General features: G+C 38.2%; 1 protein-coding gene across 4 annotated transcripts in view; it reads left to right on the top strand.

Moving 5' to 3' along the window:
* The window catches only part of Dock4 (dedicator of cytokinesis 4), a 431,845-nt gene that overhangs the window by 275,776 nt on the left and 135,220 nt on the right, over positions 1 to 20,849 (top strand). For all 4 annotated transcript variants that reach the window (XM_069996180.1, XM_069996183.1, XM_069996182.1 and 1 more), the window contains exons 13-16: positions 2,134 to 2,259; positions 13,750 to 13,874; positions 14,711 to 14,873; positions 19,909 to 20,015. In XM_069996180.1, the coding sequence (XP_069852281.1) occupies positions 2,134 to 2,259; positions 13,750 to 13,874; positions 14,711 to 14,873; positions 19,909 to 20,015 (521 nt within the window). The remainder of the gene's footprint in view (positions 1 to 2,133; positions 2,260 to 13,749; positions 13,875 to 14,710; positions 14,874 to 19,908; positions 20,016 to 20,849) is intronic.

Genomic DNA, 20,849 nt, shown 5'->3' on the forward strand with positions numbered 1-20,849 from the left:
TGATGGTGTTGATGATGGTGTTGATAGCACGGGTTAAGGATTTTCAAGGCAAAAGGACGAAAGTGGAAGAAGAGAAGCAGCACTGATCAATTGGAGTTATTGGGCAAGCATGAGTCAGGGAGAAGTAGCTGCTGAGACAGATGGATTTTGACACGTCTTAGTTCCTCTGTGTGACCCAGACCCTGGGTTTCATAATATTTCAACACTGCTCTGAGAGTTACCTCTACCAAATCTTCCAGAGGGCTTATTTTCTCCTACTTCATTGTCCATGGCTGTGTAAGGACAGACATTCCTGTGTACTATTGCCTTTAGTAAACTCAAGTCATAGTGATGGGAATAAGGATGGGAAGTAAAAATAGGATACAGACTTGTTGTTCGGAATTCCTACCTGACTGACTGACTTAATTCTCAAATTGGAAAGCTGAGGTCAAGTATTCCTCCTTTCCTTTTTTTTTAATTGCCTCTTGAAAAGCAAGCAATCCAATGGAACACTGCTTTTGTTGTTATTAGTTGTTTGCTGGTAGTATTAAAGGAAGGTTACAGGGATATCCTAATATAGGTGTGTATGAATAAGTTTTACATTGCTTTTTCATTACAAGGAGATTGTAATCAGTCATCCCCTATGCCTTTGCTTTTGGAGCACACTGTTGTACTGTAAATTGATGGGAGTGACAATTTGTGCAAAATATGTACTTGATTGAGGGAAAAGTGTTAATAAGTGACGATGGACATTAAAGATCATAGAGGACCACAGATTTATCATTGTTTTGGTCCGCTCTCCAAATCCACTTTTAAATTGAGTTGTGGTCAGTGACAAAGTTCTTCAAAATAAGTTGCCTTTGACAAGTTGGTAGAGAAGAGACCTTTTTGTCTTTCTTGTTTTAAAGCAATATTTTTGTATTCATTTTAGTTTTAAAAATGTACTGTAAAACTGTAAAGGTGATGTACGGAGGGGTCACAGTTACATAAGTCAGATATTGAATGCATTTCTTTTTGAATAGTATTACTTCTTCCTTTGGTTTCTCCCAGTTTTTTCCCTCCCCACCCCTTCCCCCAGAAGTTGTACGGTTCATTTTCAACATAGTGTCTAGTAAGTATCACTGCTCAATTAGTTCACCCTTAAGCAATACAATTTTAAAGACGAAGAAAGGTTTCAAAAGCTGAAGGAGAAATAGCATATTTGAAATATGCTATTTTTGTCTTTCTTATTTCAAAGCAATACAATTTTAAAGAGGAAGAAAGAAGCTGAAAGAGATATATTTGAAATATATACATACAAACTTGTTCACACAGATGTGGCATTAATTTCTTTTTTTGTATTCCTTGCTTAAGAATTGGGGAAATTATATGTGAAAGACTGTCATTCATTCTCTATATGCCCCACTGTGATAATGTCATTATAATTGGGGTAAAAAGGAAAAGAAGATAATATTACTGCTATAGTAACAAATTCCCTTTTGTTTGTGAAAGTACACTGTGCCCTGGTAAGTTCTGAGAAAATAATGTCTTCCTGATTTTCTACTCTGTGTTATATAAAGAATGTAATTTTGATTGTATATAATCACCTCAGCAACTTAAAATGAAGAGAAATCTCCATCAATAATCTTAAAATCCTTGAATTGTTAGGTCTTAAGATTTATGTTTAGGCTTCTGATATCTGATAAGTCATTATTCATAGGCCTTATAGAGTTGGGAAAAAAGTTAAAGCTCTCATTTTGATCTCATTACCTGTCATCTGTTGCTAGAATAAATGTTGGCACAAAACTGTATTTCACTTGACCAGGGCCAGAGGAGATGCGGGACTGGGAGCCAGCCTTTTTTCTCTTAGCATCCTACTCTCAGATGCAGGTGTTGAACATATATCTAGACATTTTCTAGATATTATTCATATAGTTTTTATTCAGTTGGTGTGTGAATATATGTGTATGTATTCATGTATTTATGTATGCATATATTGTTTATATAAGTAGCTAAAATTACAATCCTGAGCCACTAGCACCTGGTTGAGGTCATGTGAATGTTAATCCTTGGTTTAAAGCTGATACCGAGGTTTAAAGCTGGTTGAAAGATTTCCATTCCTATTTATGTTGTTTCTATTCTTCTGAGTGAACTTGATCTCTGTTCTTTGTTTAGGTTTGGCAGTTTCCCTGCAGCTATTACATGGAGATATTGAACAAATCAGAAGAGAATACTCCTCAGTCTTTTCTCATGGAGTGTCCATAACAAGAAAGTTGGGATTTTCTAATATTATCATGCCTGGTAAGTGACTTGGATTGCACCAAACTCAGGAATTATGGGTTATTGTCTCTTTTGACATTTGACACATTTTTTTGAATTGTCAGTTCTGAAGTGCAAATAGGCCATGCTGAAAAATAAAATGAAGTATGTGATAATAAGCAAATATAAATGTAAATCTTTATATTTCGATTATTTGAAGGTGGGTAGCTGTATCAGCCATGGCAACATTCTATTATGACTGTAATAGTAATGAAAACTGAGACAGCATCCTGTAAATATTTTATTTCTTCATGAAAAATGTAGGAAAGTCACTTAGAGGATAATATGCTTCTAGGATTTGATCAGGACAGTCATTAAGCAACAGTTGGCATTTCATGGAGGACTTTTCCATCATGCATGCATATCTGTATATATATATATATATATATATATATATATATATATATATATATATAAATAAGCAGCCATATGCAAATACCATCTGTCTTTCTATACCTTTTCTGGATCTATTTATGTGTATGAGTCATATCTATATTAGTACTCAAAAGAAAAAAAAATCTGCCCCAGACTGTTTTCTTATTAGAAAAAGGTGGAATTAAGGAGACTCACATTGTAAAAATTAATGCCAAATTCACTGAAGCTAATGAATTTTACAGTGAGTCGGTCCTGAGCTCTTAACCAATGTGAGGTTTTAAGAACATGCCCCTTCCTTTATTTTGTAGCAATGATGAGGGTAGGGTTGTGTGGTTGTGTACTTGCTCCTGAAAAAGGATGTGTATTCAGCCTAACTTGGTCTAGCTCAGGCACCAGGCATTGACTGGGCATCAGTGTTATGTTAGGGGCCAAAACGAAGGAACCCATTTATTCATTATTCAGATATTTTATTTTATATAGCTGTATGAAGGGGTTTCAGTTCCATAAGTCAGGTCAGATATTTTTTAGTACTTCCTGTGCACCAAATCATTCTTCAGGTACTGGGGATGTAATAGTGAACACAACAGGAAAAAAAATCATGGAGTTTATTACTTAATAAGGAAAATTACAATTAGTAAATGTCTGAAGTGATAGTGGGTTGCGAGATTGGAAGTACAGTTAAGTAATATATTTAGGTGAATGTGTGATACAAGAGTAGAGACTTAAAAGAAGAAAAAAAGCATTGTAGGCATAAAAACTAGGGTAAAAAGTCCTTCCTGGGGCAACAGCTTGCCTGGCATGTCTGAGGAACTGCTAGAAAGCCAGTTTTCTTATACAATAATGAGGATGAAAGTCAGAGTAGGGAAGAGAGGAATCATGTGCGGCTTTGTCAGTTATACTAAACACTTCTTCAGATTGTATTCAGAAAGAAGACAGGAGCTACTAGAGGTTTCCAGCTGATGTGTGGTTAGCTGGCTTACACTGTAATCGCTAAGGTTGCTGTGTAGAGATTGTGCCTGGAAGAAAGGTAGGAACACAGGGCAGAAATTAGAGAGCAGTGAGTCTTTGGGAGGTCGTGAGAGATAGTGAGAATAAGACCTATTCAACCCCTGTTTTCAGTCTGTGGGAAGAGACACACAGCCATCTGGAGGGGCTACACAAAGAGAATGTGCAGAATTCCACTCTAGTTGAAGGGTTTTATTGGAAATGGAGTAGAGAGATGAGCAGGGTCATCAAAGTTTAGGTTTTCAGCCCTCATCTTCCACATCACTGTTGTCTATGCCAATAACAAGCACCTGTTCAATAATGACACAATGCAATGATAGCTAACAAACAGCCCTCCACCTTCAGTATGAAAATGAACTGTAAATTCTAAAAACATACCATTTCTACAATTCTGTGTCAGAATTTTATGAGAAACATAACTTGTATCTGTGTGCCAGTGCCAGGGCTTGAACTCAGGGCCTCTCAATCTTACTTGGCTTTTTCTACCCATGGTTGTTACTCTACCACTTGAGCCAGCCCTCCAGTCTAGCTTTTAATTGGACCAGAAGGGGTCTTACAGACTTTAATTCTCTGGCTGGCTTCAAACTACAATCCTCAGGTTTCAGTGTCCTAAGAAGGATTATAGATGTGAGCTACTTATGCCCAGGTGAGAAGTGACTTTTTTAAATCATTGAAGTTTAAAAGCTAAAAACTTTAATAGTCAAGCATGCTTAGGCTTCAGAAATTTCACAGTGTCCCTGGAAACAGAGGGCTGTGACTAAGTGGGATTATCTTCAGTTTGGGTTATATCTCTGTCTGTGTAGCCTTCTTTTCCTTTCTCTTCTCTTCTGTCTTTCTTTCTCCTTTTTCATCCTCATCATCATCTTCTGATGATGATGACTCTTACCTAATATTACCCCAGAACTGAACTAAGTCAGCAAGCAGGTCATTGTAACTTACACCTAATGAACTTTTTTGGCATGTTCTGTTCTGGATTTATAAATCAAAAAATGGATTTTTTTTCAATTGTTGGATTTTATTTTTAAATGGTCTCACTTCATATTTGGCCTTCTGTAGAATCAAAGAGAGCTAGGTGTAGTACTGTGAGTCTGTCATCCCAGCAATTGGGAAGCTGAACCAGGAGGATCATGAGTTCCAGGATAGCCTGGACTACATAGCAAGACCCTGTTTTAAAGACAAGTGGAGCATGAGAGCTTTCACCCTTTTGTTTGCATCTTTAGAAGATGACAGATAGCATAGAAAAAAGTGGTATTTGTCCCTGCTGTATACCTTATCCTTCACAACTCTACAACCAAGAGGAGGAAAGAGACCAAATGAAATAATCAGAAAAGGTTGATAGTGCATTTAAAAACCTAGCTTCTTTAAACCAACACCCCTTGTTTAAAGCAAGCAAAGGGGCTGGGAAGGTGGCTCAGTGCTTGCCTTGCATGCATGGGCCCTGGGTTCAATTCCTCAGTACCACATAAACAGAAGAAGCCAGAAGTAGCACTGTAGATCAAGTAGTAGAGCGCTAGCCTTGAGCTGAAGAGTTGAGGGACAGGGCCCAGGCCCAGAGTTCAGGCCCCATGACAGACAGACAGACAAAAAAAGTAAGCAAAAGAAATCACATCTAACCAGCCACCTGGCACAGCTCTGTGACCGGATGATAGGACTGCTGTGAATAAAGACCTAAAATGACCGCTGTCATCTGCTGCAACACTTTGTTAACTCTTGATTGAAATTTGTTCCTGCTCAGACAGTTGAGCCAACAGCCTAGAAGTTTTCCTGAGCTGACCTGACCTAGCTTGATGACCCAGCCTGCCTGAGCATCTCACCCCACTATTGTCGAAAGTGACTGTTTATAGATCTGTTTACTTGGTGGCGTGCTATTCAGTGGCTTTTGCAACCGTTCATTATTTCCTTCAGTTACTATAAATAACTGGTATTTCCTCTTCAACAAAAAAGAAAAAAGATTCATCCCACTGGGAAGCAAATTGATGGGCAAATCTAATAGAAAAAACATATTTTAGAGCAGAGTATAGCCAGCTGCTAGAATTCTTCATCTTCATCTCTGGGCAGTGTCATTGAGAAATGGAAAAATATAAAACAAGATGACACTTCACTGGCTGAATAATTGTCTGGGAGGTACTAGACGCAGGCAGCTTTTGTCTAGGTTTAATGATGGAAATGAACTTTCTGGGGAATAAGGCATGTTTCTGTCCCATCCTGACACTGCAGGGTAAAACAAAGACAGGGGTCCACTCTAACCTCAGAAACAGCCTTTCTACATATAGATGCCTTGCTGAGGACTGCAAGAGGGTTCTTTAAAGGCACGTTTGTTCCTTTCTTTCCCCCTTTTCTCCTTTGACTTCTCAATCTTCCAAATTGAATGGAAAAAAAAAAGATGTGAAAATTTACTTAAGAGTTGGAAACAACTTGAAAAGTCCCTGGAATTTTTATACTGGGAAATACGTAGTCATCATTCATTTTTCCCTTGATATTTTCAGACCTGTAGGTTAATTCTCACCAGTGGCTTAGTGCAAACTTGAGTTAAATGCTTCAAGGAGAAAATGTTGTGAATATTTTGATCACAATGTTACCTTGACAGGCTGCCAGCCTGATTTCTTCTTTCCATTTTCTAGACGTGTCCTTCAGAGCTCGTTTGCATCTATAGTGCTCTGATAGGGTCAGGACCAGTGACCAGAGTACCAAATTTCTTCGCACATACTCCTTCACTACGAAAGGAATTCTCTGTGCTCTTAACCAGACTGGAACACACACACACAAAGGTGTTTTTAAAGATCTGCAGTCATAATCAATCCCTGGTTCCTTTTGAAATGAGAAGACATGGCAATAGGAATTTTCCCTGGTCTTGCTATTATACAGGTGGATCTCTTATCACCTTGTGTAAAGAAATGTGCTTTTGTGCTGTTGGAGCCACTGTGAAATCCTCGAGCCTTCTGGGAGTCAAGGGCTGATCATTCAGTGCTTTATTTCTTAGGGTGTCTATTTCCAACTAAGCAAAGACATTTTCACAGAAGCTTTACCACTGTGACCTACCAGCCAGATAATAAGTGTGGGAGGAATTTCATGGTCTAGTCTGTGAGCCTGTGAGAGCAGCAAAGATTCACATCTGTTCCCTTCCTTAAAAAATGTAAAGGGAGCCATAAATGTGATTTAAAATAGCCTAGTAGCCACTTTTTACAAAGGAAGACAAAGATAGGAAACACATTGTAGCAGAATATGTTATTTAACCCAGTACATCCAAAATATTTTCATTGCAATAGTTCAAATAAAAAATGGCTAAGGAATTTCCTTATTATTCAGCCTTAGTCTTTGAAATCTTTGCACATTGACAGCATAGCCCTTTGTAGCCAAGTCACCTCTCAAAGACTTCATTGCCTCTGTGGCAGCAGTTACTGTATTGGACAGCCTAGCCCTAAATGTCTTAACAGACTCTGTGCACGGCAGGTCTGGCCCACTGCTAAGTATCAGGAAGGTCTACATTTCTATCCACCAGACATTCTGGAACACATTTGACTTATGTGTCTGGAAGGTCACAGAAGGTCTGTCTCCTCCATACCTTGAATACTTTTTCTAACTCTCTCGACTTTATGGTTCTAGGAAAAGCTTTATATTTGTCTTTAGCATGATCTACCTGCTTCATCTTCTCTCTGTCTATACTGTTCCCCCCAGAGTGTTCTTCCCACAGAGCAAATGGTTAAATTGTCACTCTATTGGGGAACCCAGCATTTTGGCCTTCTGGTGTTTTTTGCATGTCTTTGAAGCTTGTAACCCTAAAAAAAGAATTCAGTAAAAATGGTAGAATAATGTAGAGAAGGAAGGGTTTGAAATATGCAAACCAGTTTTGATAACTGACCTCAAGATTGATTTAAATTTATTTTGAAAGTAATTTGACTACATGGTGGTTTTGATTTACAGGGCTGAGTTAAGAATATTGTAGATATGCTTGCCTCATGCTTAAAACAGCAAGCCATTTCATTCTTTTAAACCTGTGTTATTCTTATGATTTACTGACAGAGAAGTACACATCACGAGATCAAATTAATCCAGATATAATCTTTCTTTTGAAGAAAGTAAGTTGGAATTAGCATGGTATGATTTAATCTTCCATAAATCCTAACTATAACCAAATCCCATCCAAGTTCAGACTGAATCACTGAGCCTCTGCATCTGATAAGGGAAAAACACTTAGTTTACACTTGATCTCACCAAGAAACGGGTTCTTTCAAACCAGTACAGGCCACAGTAACTGAAGAGCGGCTAAATAAATTTCTCCCACATCACCATGATGTTGTATTTCAGGCTCAGATCAGACCAGTGAAGAAGGTAGTACTTCCCACATTAAGAAGTTCTTAGCCTTTGTTACACAGGATATAGATATTTCCCCATCTGGCCCTTCCCAATCACCATGTGTTACCCCATATGAGGAGTCTCATAGGCAATCAGGAGCCATAGCCATTCCTGCTCTTGCCTCTATGTAAACCTGAAAAACCCATCATAAGGGCTGTTCTGTCTGTCCTCCTTGTATATTTGATTGTCCCAAGCAGAAACTTAGAAAGTGCTCTCTAAAATTTAGAAAATACTCTCCTAAACAAAACCAAACAAAATAAAGAAGAGATGAACCAACAGAAAATGGAGAAAATGGCATTGCTAGGTATTATTCACATTTGCTCTGTGTGAGAAGTACAGCATATCATCAGTTAATATTACAGCCCATCCAGATGAATCTTCTCTTTATGCCTCCTCCCTGAAGGTGTTAGGAAGTAGTGGAAGGCATGCTGTATCAGTTCTTCTGGTGCCATAATTGAAGTGGCTTAAAACAACATGAATGGATTTTATTACAGTTCCAGAGAGCAGTCATTCACATCTCATCAAGCTAAAGTAGGCTAAAGAAATTCAGCAGGGCTGAATGGTACTAAGGGAGAATCTGATGGTACTAAGGGGAATCTCATTCCTTAGGTTTTCTAGCTTCTGAAGGTTGTCTATACTTTGTAGCTCATGGTCCCCCATCATTCCAATCAATTTCCCTCACCACATCCCCTTCTCAAATTCTGATCCCTCAATCTCCCTTTTTCAGGAACCTTTATGATTGTATCAGACCCAAACCTGATGAGCCCAGAGAAGTCTTATCTCAAGATCCTTAATTTAGTCTCATCTGCAAACTTTCTCTCTCTCTGTAATGTGACATACTCACTGGGAGTATTCTGTCTACCATATACATGAAGGACTGTTCAATCCAATCTTGTGTTCTGAGTATTAATTTCCTCCTCAAGGTCTCTTATGATGATCTTCCAATTCACACTTGAATATTTATCATGAACAAGTACACACACAATCATCACATCACTTCTAAAAATGATCTCTTTTGCATTAGATCCCCCTGTCTTTTACTCATCGATTTTTTTTTGGCTTAGAATTTCAAGTTTTTGAATTCATTTAGCCTTATCTTTCACATCTCTCTTGTGATGGGTTCCAAGGTCTTTCTCACCTTTACTTATGGTCTTGATTCCATTTGTGTCCATTTCTACCCTCTAAAGAGGTCCCTGGGACTCAATCAGTACTTCAAGACTAGTTTGATTAATACATCATAGATAGGGCTAATAATACCTTCCTTATTGGAGTCACTTGTGGTGATGAAGACTGAATTGCACTCACTTGTTTGATTGATCTTCTCACTCAGTTGAATTACATTTTTTTCATAAGTAAAGTGAGGTTGCTGATAGTACCTTGGACATATTAGTCTACTTTTAACACTTTGCAAAGGACCTTTGCAAACATTTAGTAAAGTACACTGCACAGACTACCACTCCTGGTTGCATCTCCTTTGTCTGAAATGATATGGACCAGAAATGTGTCAGATTCCAGAGTTTTATAGATTTTTGGAATATATGCATGGACTTTACTAGTTGAACATCTGTTAACATGAAAGTCTGAAATCTGAAAAGTTCAGAAATCTTTTTCCTTTTTTTTTCTTCAGTACTACAGTTTAAGCTCTGCTCTTTACATAGCAAGCAGTCTACCACTTGAGACATGTCTCCAACCCTTTTTGCTTTAGTTGTATTTTACATAGAGCCTTTTGCTTTTGTCCCTGAACACACACCCATGTAGTAGTTGGGATTACAAGTGTTTTTGAGATAATATCTCAATAACTTTTTATTTGCTCAGGCTGACTTTTGAACCACATTTCTCCCATCTCCACCTCCCAGGATTGCAGGTATGAGATACCACACACTGTCCTGAAATCTTAAATTTTCTGAGTTTTCTATTCCTTACTCAGAAAGCTTCAGATTTTCAGATGCTAGCAGGGTAGCTAGCAAACACCAAGCCTTGAGTGCAAATCATAGTATTACACACACACACACACACACACACACACACACACACACACACACACACACACACACAAGTTCAGATTTTCAGACAGTTCAGATTTTCAGCCACCATCATCATCATCATCATCATCATCATCATCATCATCGTCATCATCATCATCATCATCATCATTATCATTACCAATAGTAGTTCACACAGAGAAATAAAAACTGTTATTTGAATATGTTCTCTTGTTTGTTGATTTAAGGAACATTTAGCTCCTGTTTCATGATCCTTAATAAATGCTCAGATAAGTACTGGACTGCCCCTGTGGCTCTGTTCAGTGGTTTATGTGATGTGGTAATGGCTTACTCTATGCCTATATTTAAAAGCATTCTTCTTCTTTTTTTGTTGTTGTTGTTGTTGGTAGTGGGCTTGAACTCAGGACCTGAATGCTGTCCCTGAGCATTTTCACTCAAGGATAGTGCCCTGCCACTTTAAGGCACAGCACTACTTACAGTTTTCTGGTGGCTATTTGGAGATAGGAGTTTCACAGACTTTCCTGCCGAGGCTGACTTTGAATCATGATCCTCAGATCTCAGCCTCCTGAGTAGCTAGTCTTACAGGCATGAGCCACCGGCACTCAGCTAAAGCACTCTTAAGACAATGTCAAGGATGGAGTTTTTTTTGTCTCTTGATGGAAACCTCTTACCCATTTCAGTCAAGCCATTAATTGACCCTTTTGACTGTAGTCACTGAACTGCTTTGACTTTTTTGCACTGCTCTGGCTTTATCTTTGCTACAGTTCTTAGAGAAGCCTGCGTACATGTACAGGCTTCTCAGTGAGCAAGACTGCTAATGAGAGGAGAGGGTTGCGCACCACAAATTTCCAGAGTCATGAATTTGAGAGGTATGAGGTGTTAATAAACATTGTCAGGAAAAAAAAAGAGCTTCTTCACATTGGTGCTGTGACTCCATTTCATACTCATTTTATGGTTTTTCCCTTAATTACCCGTGATGCTTTCCTAACACCATTTGGGCTTATTAGTTTTCTCCAGAGCTCCTCAAGTGCATTGATTTTAATTAGCACTTGTGTCAACTTTATCCTTCTGCATATTTTGGCAAAAAGTGGCACGTTGTAGTACTGGAACATAGCAAGCTGCAAAGTTCCTGGGGAGAGGCATCTGCGGAGTGTCGCCCAGGAGAAATGTTCTTTTCATCGTGAGTTCTCTGTTCAAAGCAATTGTGTTTTACTCTAACAAAAACTTGCAAAAGTTATAGGGGCTCACAGGAATTTTGAGTTAAGAAGTAGAAGATTAATCTATATTCAATATCATCTGTATACGATAGTCTAATGTATCAATCGATTTCCAGGTTCTTTTGTAAGTCATAGAACCAATGTAATCTAACTCACAGTCACCTTGTCCTCCTATCACCTCTTCTTTCCCCTTCTCTGTCTTTATTCAACTTCCCTCGACATCTCCCCACCTTACCCCCAGACTGGGATTTAAACTCAGGGCCTTATTCTTGCTCAGCAAGCCCTTGTCATAGCTTGACAACAGCCATGCCACATCACACCCACTTAGGGTCATACTAGCATCTTGGCCTGGGATAACCGCAACCCACATGCCTCCTACATGTGTGTTCTGCATAGCTAGGATTACAGGCATGTACCGCCATGTCCAACCTCAGCTCCCGTGACAGTAACACAGAAACCCAGAGCTCCCAGTTGTCCTGTCTAGACTCCCATCACAGAGTAACAGTAGCAGAGATAACTACAACCTAGAGCTCCTTATTCTGGCTGACCTATGATGAGATAGCCTTTGGGGATAGCTTTACCAAGTTGGTTTTTATGAATTATAAAAGAATAGTGAAACTCAAGAGGTCTCTGTATCAGTTATTCCCACTGTTTGTTTTAAAGGGTTAAGATTTAATATTAGCAGGAAATTCTAATTCTTTTTAGAACTTACTCAGTTTGTCCGTTTTATTTGACCATCTGTTTCATAGCTAGCACTGCTCATCTGGGAACAGTATCATCTTTGTAGAGGAAAAAGAAGATTAAGTATACTGGAGAGCCCTATGATCTTCTTCTTCTTCTGCTTCTTCTTCTTCTTCTTCTTCTTCTTCTTCTTCTTCTTCTTCTTCTTCTTCTTCTTCTTCTTCTTCTTCTTCTCCTCCTCCTCCTCCTCCTCCTCCTCCTCCTCCTCCTCCTCCTCCTCCTCCTCCTCCTCCTCCTCTTCCTCTTCGTCTTTCCTTCTCCTCCTCCTTCTCCTCTTCCTTCTCCTCCTTCTTTCTGTTTTTCCTCTTCCTTCTCTTCTTCTTCCTCCTCTTCTTCCCCTTCCTCTTTCTTCTGGTTCTTTTGTTCTTTCATTAGAAAACAAAGAAAGTAGGGCACAGTGGTTCATACCTGTCATCCCAGCACTGGAGTAGCTTAAGCAGGAGGATCACAAGTTGAGGCCAATTAATTTGAGCTAAATGGTAAAAATGTGTCTCAGAAAAATAATACTAAGCCAGGCACCCGTAACTCACACCTTAACCCTAACTACTAGGGAGTCTGAGATCTGAGGATCACAATTGAATGACAGCCAAGCCAGGAGAGTCCATGAGACTCTTACCTACAGTTAACCACACACACACACACACACACACACAAAGCCAGAAGTAGAGCTGTGGTTCAAGTGGTAAAGCGTTAGCCTTGCAAATAAGCTCAGAGACAGCACCCAAGTTCTTAGTTCAGGTAGCAGTGCGTGCGCGTGTGCGCACTGAACACACACACACACATACACACACACACACATTAACTTTTTTTACTTCAAATGTGTGAAAACTGTATTAAATAAAAATAAATTCAACTGTGCCATTTCACCAAAACTTACCTTCAAAAACCTCCTAGGAGCATCACACCCCTTAATTATTTACCTCTTTCCTCCCTTTGCTATTTAGTTCTTACAGCAGAAGCAAGAGAGTTCTCTCAACCCATTTCCCTAAGTGTTTTAGTTGCCATCCAATTTTCCTTTTCTCTTTTAACCTTCTTGCAGTACCAAGAAAGGCATAAGATTAAAAGGCATTCAGTTCGTATAAATCACCAACAGTGAAAGTATAGATGGTTTATGTGCCTAGAAAATGTCAGTTTGAATCTAGGGCCCTTCTTAATTGTTCTACAGTTTGATAGTATAAAATACAAAGTTGAGTTTGTCTGTGTGGCTGAATTATTCTAAATCTGTGTTCATAAAGCAGTAATCTGGATTTTTCCGGCAGTGAGATCATTTTGTTCATGAGTTTGGGGAAAGATTTAAATTGTAATTGTACTCTATGCAGTCTTGTCATTTTATTCCATTTAGGAATTTCTTCTCCTGTGAAGTGCTCTGACTATGCAGTCGTAATACTGGTTTGTGTGAGCCACCTCTGCTAGGCTGTCATTTTGTAATCACACCTCATAAATGAAACGAGGGAAATATTGAAAAACCACGAAACTTAACAACACCATCCTTCTCAGTGCCCATGTTCTCCTCCTAAATGCACATTTCAGTACTGAAGTGGATGAAAAGTACTGAAAGGCCTGGCTGCCTTTTATTCTTCTGGGCTATTGGCAGTGAGGGTGATTACCCTTTTATAAAAGTATAAATGTACTTTTATAAAGTAGCAGTATATTTTGTAAACTAATGTCTCTCTATAGAGTACTTTTTTACATTTCATATATATATATATATATATATATATATATATATATATATATCATCCATATATAACATGGTTTTACTTTTTCTTTCCTAACAGGTGAAATGAGGAATGATTTATATATTACCATAGAAAGGGGAGAATTTGAGAAAGGTGGGAAGAGTGTGGCCAGAAATGTGGAGGTGACCATGTTCATCGTAGATAGTGGTGGCCAGACCTTAAAGGTACGTTGCACTGTTCATTCAAAAATAAAATAAATCAGTACTACATCACTGCCTTCACTTCTTTTTCAATATATTCTATTAATTTCATCTGTATCATATTTCCTTCCTTACCTCTGTGTGGTATTTCTTCTAAGTTCAAGTGTTTCATGGAAAAGAAATTAGAAAATGAAAAGGTGTTTACATCTTAATTTCCTCTTAGTGGTTATCTCTGAAATGCAATGTTTTATGCCATTTGATTCTTTTATCTACCATTCTTTGATAGAGAATACTTTTTATCTAGCAGTTAAGTGAAAATCTGTTATATTTAATCCTCTGCACTATTTTTGCAAAAACAAAGCGTAGTATTACTTCCCTGACTGGGACAACAGCAGCAATGTTCTTTATGGAAGAAGTAATTATCTGTAAGCCCCTTTCGGTGGAGAAGTGAGTGAGTGAGTGAGTGAGTGTGTGTGTGTGTGTGTGTGTGTGTGTGTGTGTGTGCGCGCGCACTAGCTCCTATGAGAGGACTGAGTCTGTGGCCTCATGCCTCACCCACTGAGTCATACAATAGGCTTTTGACTCCAACAGGTTGGGAATTTGCTGCAGAGTTGAACTCCCAATGTGATGTCCATCGCCCATGTGTCACCAGAGCTCTCGTTTAGCACAGCCTTCTCTTAGAGACCAACAGCCTAATCAAACAGATATAGCCCCACTAGTCAGGAACAAATATAAAGAAGGGGAGGTATTTCCACGAGGTGCTAGCTGGAAAACTGGCAGATGAGTGCAGTGATTGCTCTGTAGCTTTTGAAAGAATCTTCCAATGAAGCTGTCTCTAACCTGCCTGTTTGCTTTATTAGGATTTTATCTCCTTTGGCTCTGGAGAGCCACCAGCTAGTGAGTATCACTCCTTTGTGCTTTACCACAACAACAGTCCCAGGTGGTCTGAACTACTGAAACTTCCTATTCCTGTGGATAAATTTAGGGGCGCACATATCCGCTTTGAGTTCCGGCATTGTTCCAGTAAGTATGTGGTAATTTGATTCTGTGACTTTGTTGTGTTGGGGCACTGTATTATACTGAGCTGGACTACCCATATGAGCTGATATAAAGAGGAATAAATGAGAGACCTCTGGAAGGAAGAATGCAGGCAAAAAGGAATCCTGGGAGGGATGAGCTCATTCCTAGAAGAGCTAGCAACCAACATAGAAACTGAGGAAGGAGAAAGAAGGAGGAAAAACCTATAGGAAGCCTATGTGTTCTGCCCATATGTTCTCCAAAGATTGATTGATTTTACAAAGATACTCAGCTGTGTCACTTAGAGTCTAAACAGATTAGACAGAAAGGGAAGATACAGAATTAAGAACTGCATTGTTTCTGGTGGTTTGGGACAACCCTGACCAGTCTGGAATTTTATGGACATGAGAATCTACTAGGAAAGCCTTTATCAAGCTTAGATACATCTGGTTTTCCTGAATCCATAATATTGAGTTGATATTAAAATGAGAATCAAATGATGTCACCTGTAAAAGGTCTTGGATATAAAATGAAGTAATTGCCACATGTTATAGAATTAATCTACTCAAGACATGAAAATATTACAAGATTTGTCCATTTGGACATCTCTATCCATAAAGTTGACATTTCTTGATTTCTCTATTTTAATTCTTTTGCACTCATTACCATTCTCTCCAGTCTCCACTCCCCGTTTCCACCAATTCCACATCAAGGATCTTCTGATAGTTCCAGAATCCCAGAAGCATTAGACATGTACCAGAGGGTACACCATGAATAGAGAAGGTGCTGGTGATTTTTGTTTTGATAGCAGAATGACAGACAAGAGACAGGAAAGAATCGCATAATTGGAGAAGCAACTGGCTCTTCTTCATTCTGGAAGGAAGAAGACATTGTCAAGAGCTATGCAGTCACCTCACTATAAGGATAGTATAATTCACTTAAGAGTCAAATAGAGGAGGACTCTGTCCATGAGCAGAAAGATAGAATATGGCTAGAATATGGCTAGAAGGATAGAATAGAAGTGGCTCAGAGAACTCCATAAATTTTACATTTTGTGCATGTTTCAGAATATAGGAAGACAGCTACCAAGGTCTTACTAGTCTTCCAAATTTCCAGAAGAGTTTTGCATAAAGGATTTGGAATGGGCCACTGTGGAGGCCTTCTACATGTTTTTGTTATAAATTCTCACTTGAACTGTCATATAAACTTTGGGCTTTAACATTTAAAAAAAGAAAATAAAAGTGAAATACTAAGGAAAGGAAAAAAAGCATTTGGAGAAAATTATTATAATTCAAACTTGGAAAGCAGAACAAAGGACATTTTCAGTTAAATCTGTGTCCTCTCATACTTCAAACATTATTCACAGGGTTTTTTCTTATATTCATTGTTAAAATTCAAAAGAAATAGCAAATCATAAAGAAAAGAGGAAAAATCCCCATAATCCTATAAACTACAAATATCAATGAGATCATTTTATGTGCACATATATTTGTTTACAAACATTTATTCATGAAATGTACTGAACACCCACTGTGTGCCAACCCCTTTCCTGGGTGCTGGAGATGTACATGTTTCACAGAGCTTCTACTCCATAGAGTGGACTGGCAAATAAGCAAATAAAACTTAATAGAGTAGCCTCCCATTATTGGCAGTTTTGCTTTTCATAGTTTCAGTTACTTAATTCAACCACAGTATAGAAATATTTAATGAAAAATTCCAGAATTAACAATTCATAAATTGTCAATTGCATGCCTTTGTGAGTAGTATAATAAAATCTCACACTGTCCCACTCTGTCTCACCCAAGTCATAAATCATTCCCTTTTCTGGCATACCTGTGTTCTAACTGCCTGTTTGTCACTTGGTAATTCACTGTTATCACATTGACTGCTGTGATATCACAGTGCTTCTGTTCACTTTACCATTGTTTTACTTCCCAATGGTCCCCAAATGCTGATAAATAAGATATGCTAGAAAGAAACCATAAGGTATTTCCTTTAGGTCAAAAGGTAAAAGTTCTTAGTTTAATAAGCCAAAGGGGGGAGGGGAAGCCAAAGGTTGCTGAAATCAATTGTAAGTTATTATTGCTCATCTCTTAGTATGTGTACTTTATATGTTAAATTATAGTGTTTGATGCTATCTGCAGATCCAGGCATCCACTAGAAGTCCTAGAATATATCCCACAGTTGAGGAGGGAGCAACAGAATAAAACAAGTGAAGCCCTGGGCCATTGGGGTCTGTGGAGAGAGAATAGTCTAGGCAGAGATCAATAAATGCAAAAGGCATAATCTTGAAACATGCTTGACATTCTCAAGGAATAGCAAGAGACCGAGAGATATCAGAGGAGCCAGATCTTATATTATCTTTTACTTCATGGTGAGGACTATGGATTTTCTTTGGATGAGAATGAGAGCCATTGAAGGATTTGGGGTGAGGTTAAATCTGGCTGCTGTGTGGTTATCCAATTAAAAATGGGCCAATTGGGAACAGGAAGATCATCTGGGCGATTTTCATAGCCCTTCAATTAAAATATCAAAGTGGCATACATTAGATAGCAGTTTGATGGGGTAACTGATTATTTGACAGAGAAGATGTGAAAGGAGAAGTCAAATGTGACCCCAGGATTTTGACCCAGTAATGTGCATATTTGTAGAAATCAACAGGAATAATCAGTCTGGGGAGCAGACTCAAGCACCCCATTTTAGACATTTAATATCTGTTATACATTCAGATAGGCAACTGAGTAAGGTGCAATTTAGAAACCTGCACTTGGGAAATAGAGACATATGGGTCAGTGATCTGCTATGTAAATGTAAATGTAAATGTAAAAAGCTATTTCCAAACAATGGGTCATCTAGATTTTCCTCTGTGTGGTCTTCTAGGAGTTTTGTGGTTTATCTCTTCTACATGCATATCTATGGACCAGTTGTTCCAGAACCATCTGTAGACATCTATGTTCCAAAGAACATAAAACACCAAATGTGAACTCAAATTTGTACTATGGCCTTCGCGTTGTAATTTATGAATTCTAACAAATATACTTCTCTGGTTGGAGATTTTGGTAGCAGGCAAGCCTCTGCATAGAGTATATAGGAAATCTCTATGCCTTCTTCTCAATTTTTCTGTGAAAGTACCTTTTAAAAATAAAAGCTGGGCTCTAATGACTTACACTTTTAATCTTAACTATTCAGGAGGCTGAGATCTGAGGATAACACTTCAAAGGTAACCCAGCAGAAAATTCCATGAGACTCCTAGCTCCAATTAACTACCAAGGGGAAAAAAAAATCCAGATTAAAGCTATGGTTTATCCAGCTAAGGACCTCTGGAGTGACTGTGCATTAAACTGAATTGGTCTAGTTTGATATGGAGTGAACTGAAGTTGGATTTAACCAGATTGAAGTATTACAGTGGAAACAGGAGTGAAGAGGCCACGGATTTGCAAGGAGGTAGTTAGAATGATGGATATGGAGTTTGAAAGTGGGGACAGCTGTGTGAGTGTGCAGTAGACAGCATTACTGATTAATGGAAAACTGATTTTTTGTTATTTTATTAGTAAAAGAGGATCAATACATTCAACCTATTTGTCCTGGCCTAATATCTCAGGACAAATGGCCATGCACTTTACTTAATTTCCTTTTTTTATTTTGTAACAGGAGAAAAAATTGGGGCAGCTATTGCTCTGTTTCCTATCTTTGCTGATTTTATTTGCTATGAAATCTTCATCCTTTCTGTATTTCTAAATTAAATATTGTAAAACATACCAAGAAAATAAACAAAATTAGAAAGTTATTTCTAAGTAGGTCTCCTCTAAATCACAAAAGCTCCTTGTGGTGAAATCTCTTCCTAGTGATTTTTGCTACGATTTTATTTGACTTTAAGAAACATCTATGTTTTCTACATTTCTCTCTGGAGTTGAAATTCATGATTTTAAAAGAAAGTCCTTTTCTTTGTGAAAGAACACATTTAAATCCCATTTTCAGGGATGTCCTTAAGTCAGAATCTAAGGCCAGCCAGCCAAAATTACTGTTCCCTGCATGAGGCTCTACTTCCCTGTGGAGAGATGCTGGGAGCAATTGTTAGGCTGAGGTGTTGCTAACCTCTTGTTTAATCTTCATAATCACCCTATGGAACTCCTGTAGCTCAGGTTTCCCTGTCCCAGAATTGAACTTTTCTATTCAAATGCTGCTCCACTGACAAAACTGTGTGAGAAAGGACAGCTATCCATCCCATAATAGGTTTCCAGTGATGGAAAACTCCTCCCTGAATGTCTGAGTTTAGGAGAGAGTGGAGTTGAACAAGCAAAATTTTGTTAATAACACTTCCTCCATGTTTGAAGAAAAGAAGTTTAGTAGAAGAGCTGAATTGGTAATTAAAGAGATCCAAAGCACATTGCTTACCATCTAGGACCTCCATACCAGCTAAGGATTCTCAGCATTTCTAGCCACTATCCTTTATTGAGTATCAGAAAACCTCATTGTCCCCTGTCCAGGATCTGGAGTATTGCAGTCAACTCATGCTAAACTATACTTCTCAATTTGGATTGCTTATCAGCACCCTTAACTTAATGCAAAGAAGTTACTTTTACAAGACTCATTAGCCTCATCTATGTAGATATTGAGGAAGAGTTTTCATGGCTCAAGACAGAACTTAGAGATTTCTTTTCCATCACACTTCCCATTCACTCGTCATTCTTTTATGAAGCATATATTTATGGGGAACCTCCTATGTTTTGGTCACTCTAAGAAAATAAAATGTATAAGAAGCCCGTACCTTCTAGGGGTACGATGCAAAAAGAAACAGTATATCCACAGGTTTTGTGTTGTGTTTTTTTTAAGTATAATGTTAGTTAACAAATTCCATAAAGAAATTAGACAAAGAATTTAACTTATAGACTAGGTAGTTGTCATCTCATGAAAGTTACTCACCACTATGAGAAGTATCTGGTTTGGCTGAAAAAGGGACCAATTTCTTTATGTTGATGCTTCTAGAACACAGACAGGGAAGCATGTGCTTTAATAAACAGACAATTCTTTCTCTTTACAGCCAAGGAGAAAGGAGAGAAGAAGTTGTTTGGATTCTCCTTTGTGCCCCTGATGCAGGAAGATGGCCGGACTCTTCCAGATGGCACCCACGAGCTCATTGTGCATAAGGTACCAGTCATGTGTTGGTGACAGGCTGTGGAAAGCAGGGGACAATTACTAACTCACTGTCTTTTCATGCTAGAGAAATGCATGAGAATGACTGAAAACAAAACTCTTTTGTGATGCTGGTCACAAGAAGAATGATGCTTGGAAAAGTATCATTTCTACATTCTGCAATATTTTAAGGATGATTAATGTTTTTCATCTTAATGTAGGGATAGATATTTGGGTAAACTTTATGTTGGTCTTTTCCATTGCTGTGATAGGATCAAATAAACCTTACAGAAAACTTTTTAATTCATGAGTTCCTTTATAACACTGTACAAGTCACCTTAGCTAACTCAGCATTACTGGATTTTTTTTTTTTTTTTGGTCTGTACTTTGTCATGACAACTTCCATACTTGTCATAAAACTATGTGCCACAAAGCATACTGTTGTAGGCATCAGATGATGAGAACCTTGTAGAATTTATCTTATTATTACAAGAATACTAATAAAAATAAAATATAAATTAAAAATAAACATCCTTTGATGCTGCTGGATTTTGCTTCTCCCAGAAACACTTAGCAGATCCAGACTTGAGCTTTTGAATCTCACCTTCATCCACTTCCTCCAGGAAGAGATCTGCAATTATTCTTGATTATCACATACAGCCTCCTTAATCCAACACTTCTACCTCTTCAATAGCGTTTTAATCCAGGGAACCTAAACTTCAGGTAACTTTCAGAATTATGTAGGGGTTGGGTTTGTTCTTTTTTTCTTTTTTCTTTTTTTACTTACATCCCCAACACTTAAAAAAAAATTATTTTGAGGCAGGTTCTTGCTAAGTTGCTAAGTTGTCC

This window comes from Dipodomys merriami, unplaced genomic scaffold, assembly GCF_024711535.1.
Source record: "Dipodomys merriami isolate MVZ:Mamm:240054 unplaced genomic scaffold, mDipMer1.0.p SCAF_5, whole genome shotgun sequence".
Taxonomy (NCBI): Eukaryota; Metazoa; Chordata; class Mammalia; order Rodentia; family Heteromyidae; genus Dipodomys; species Dipodomys merriami.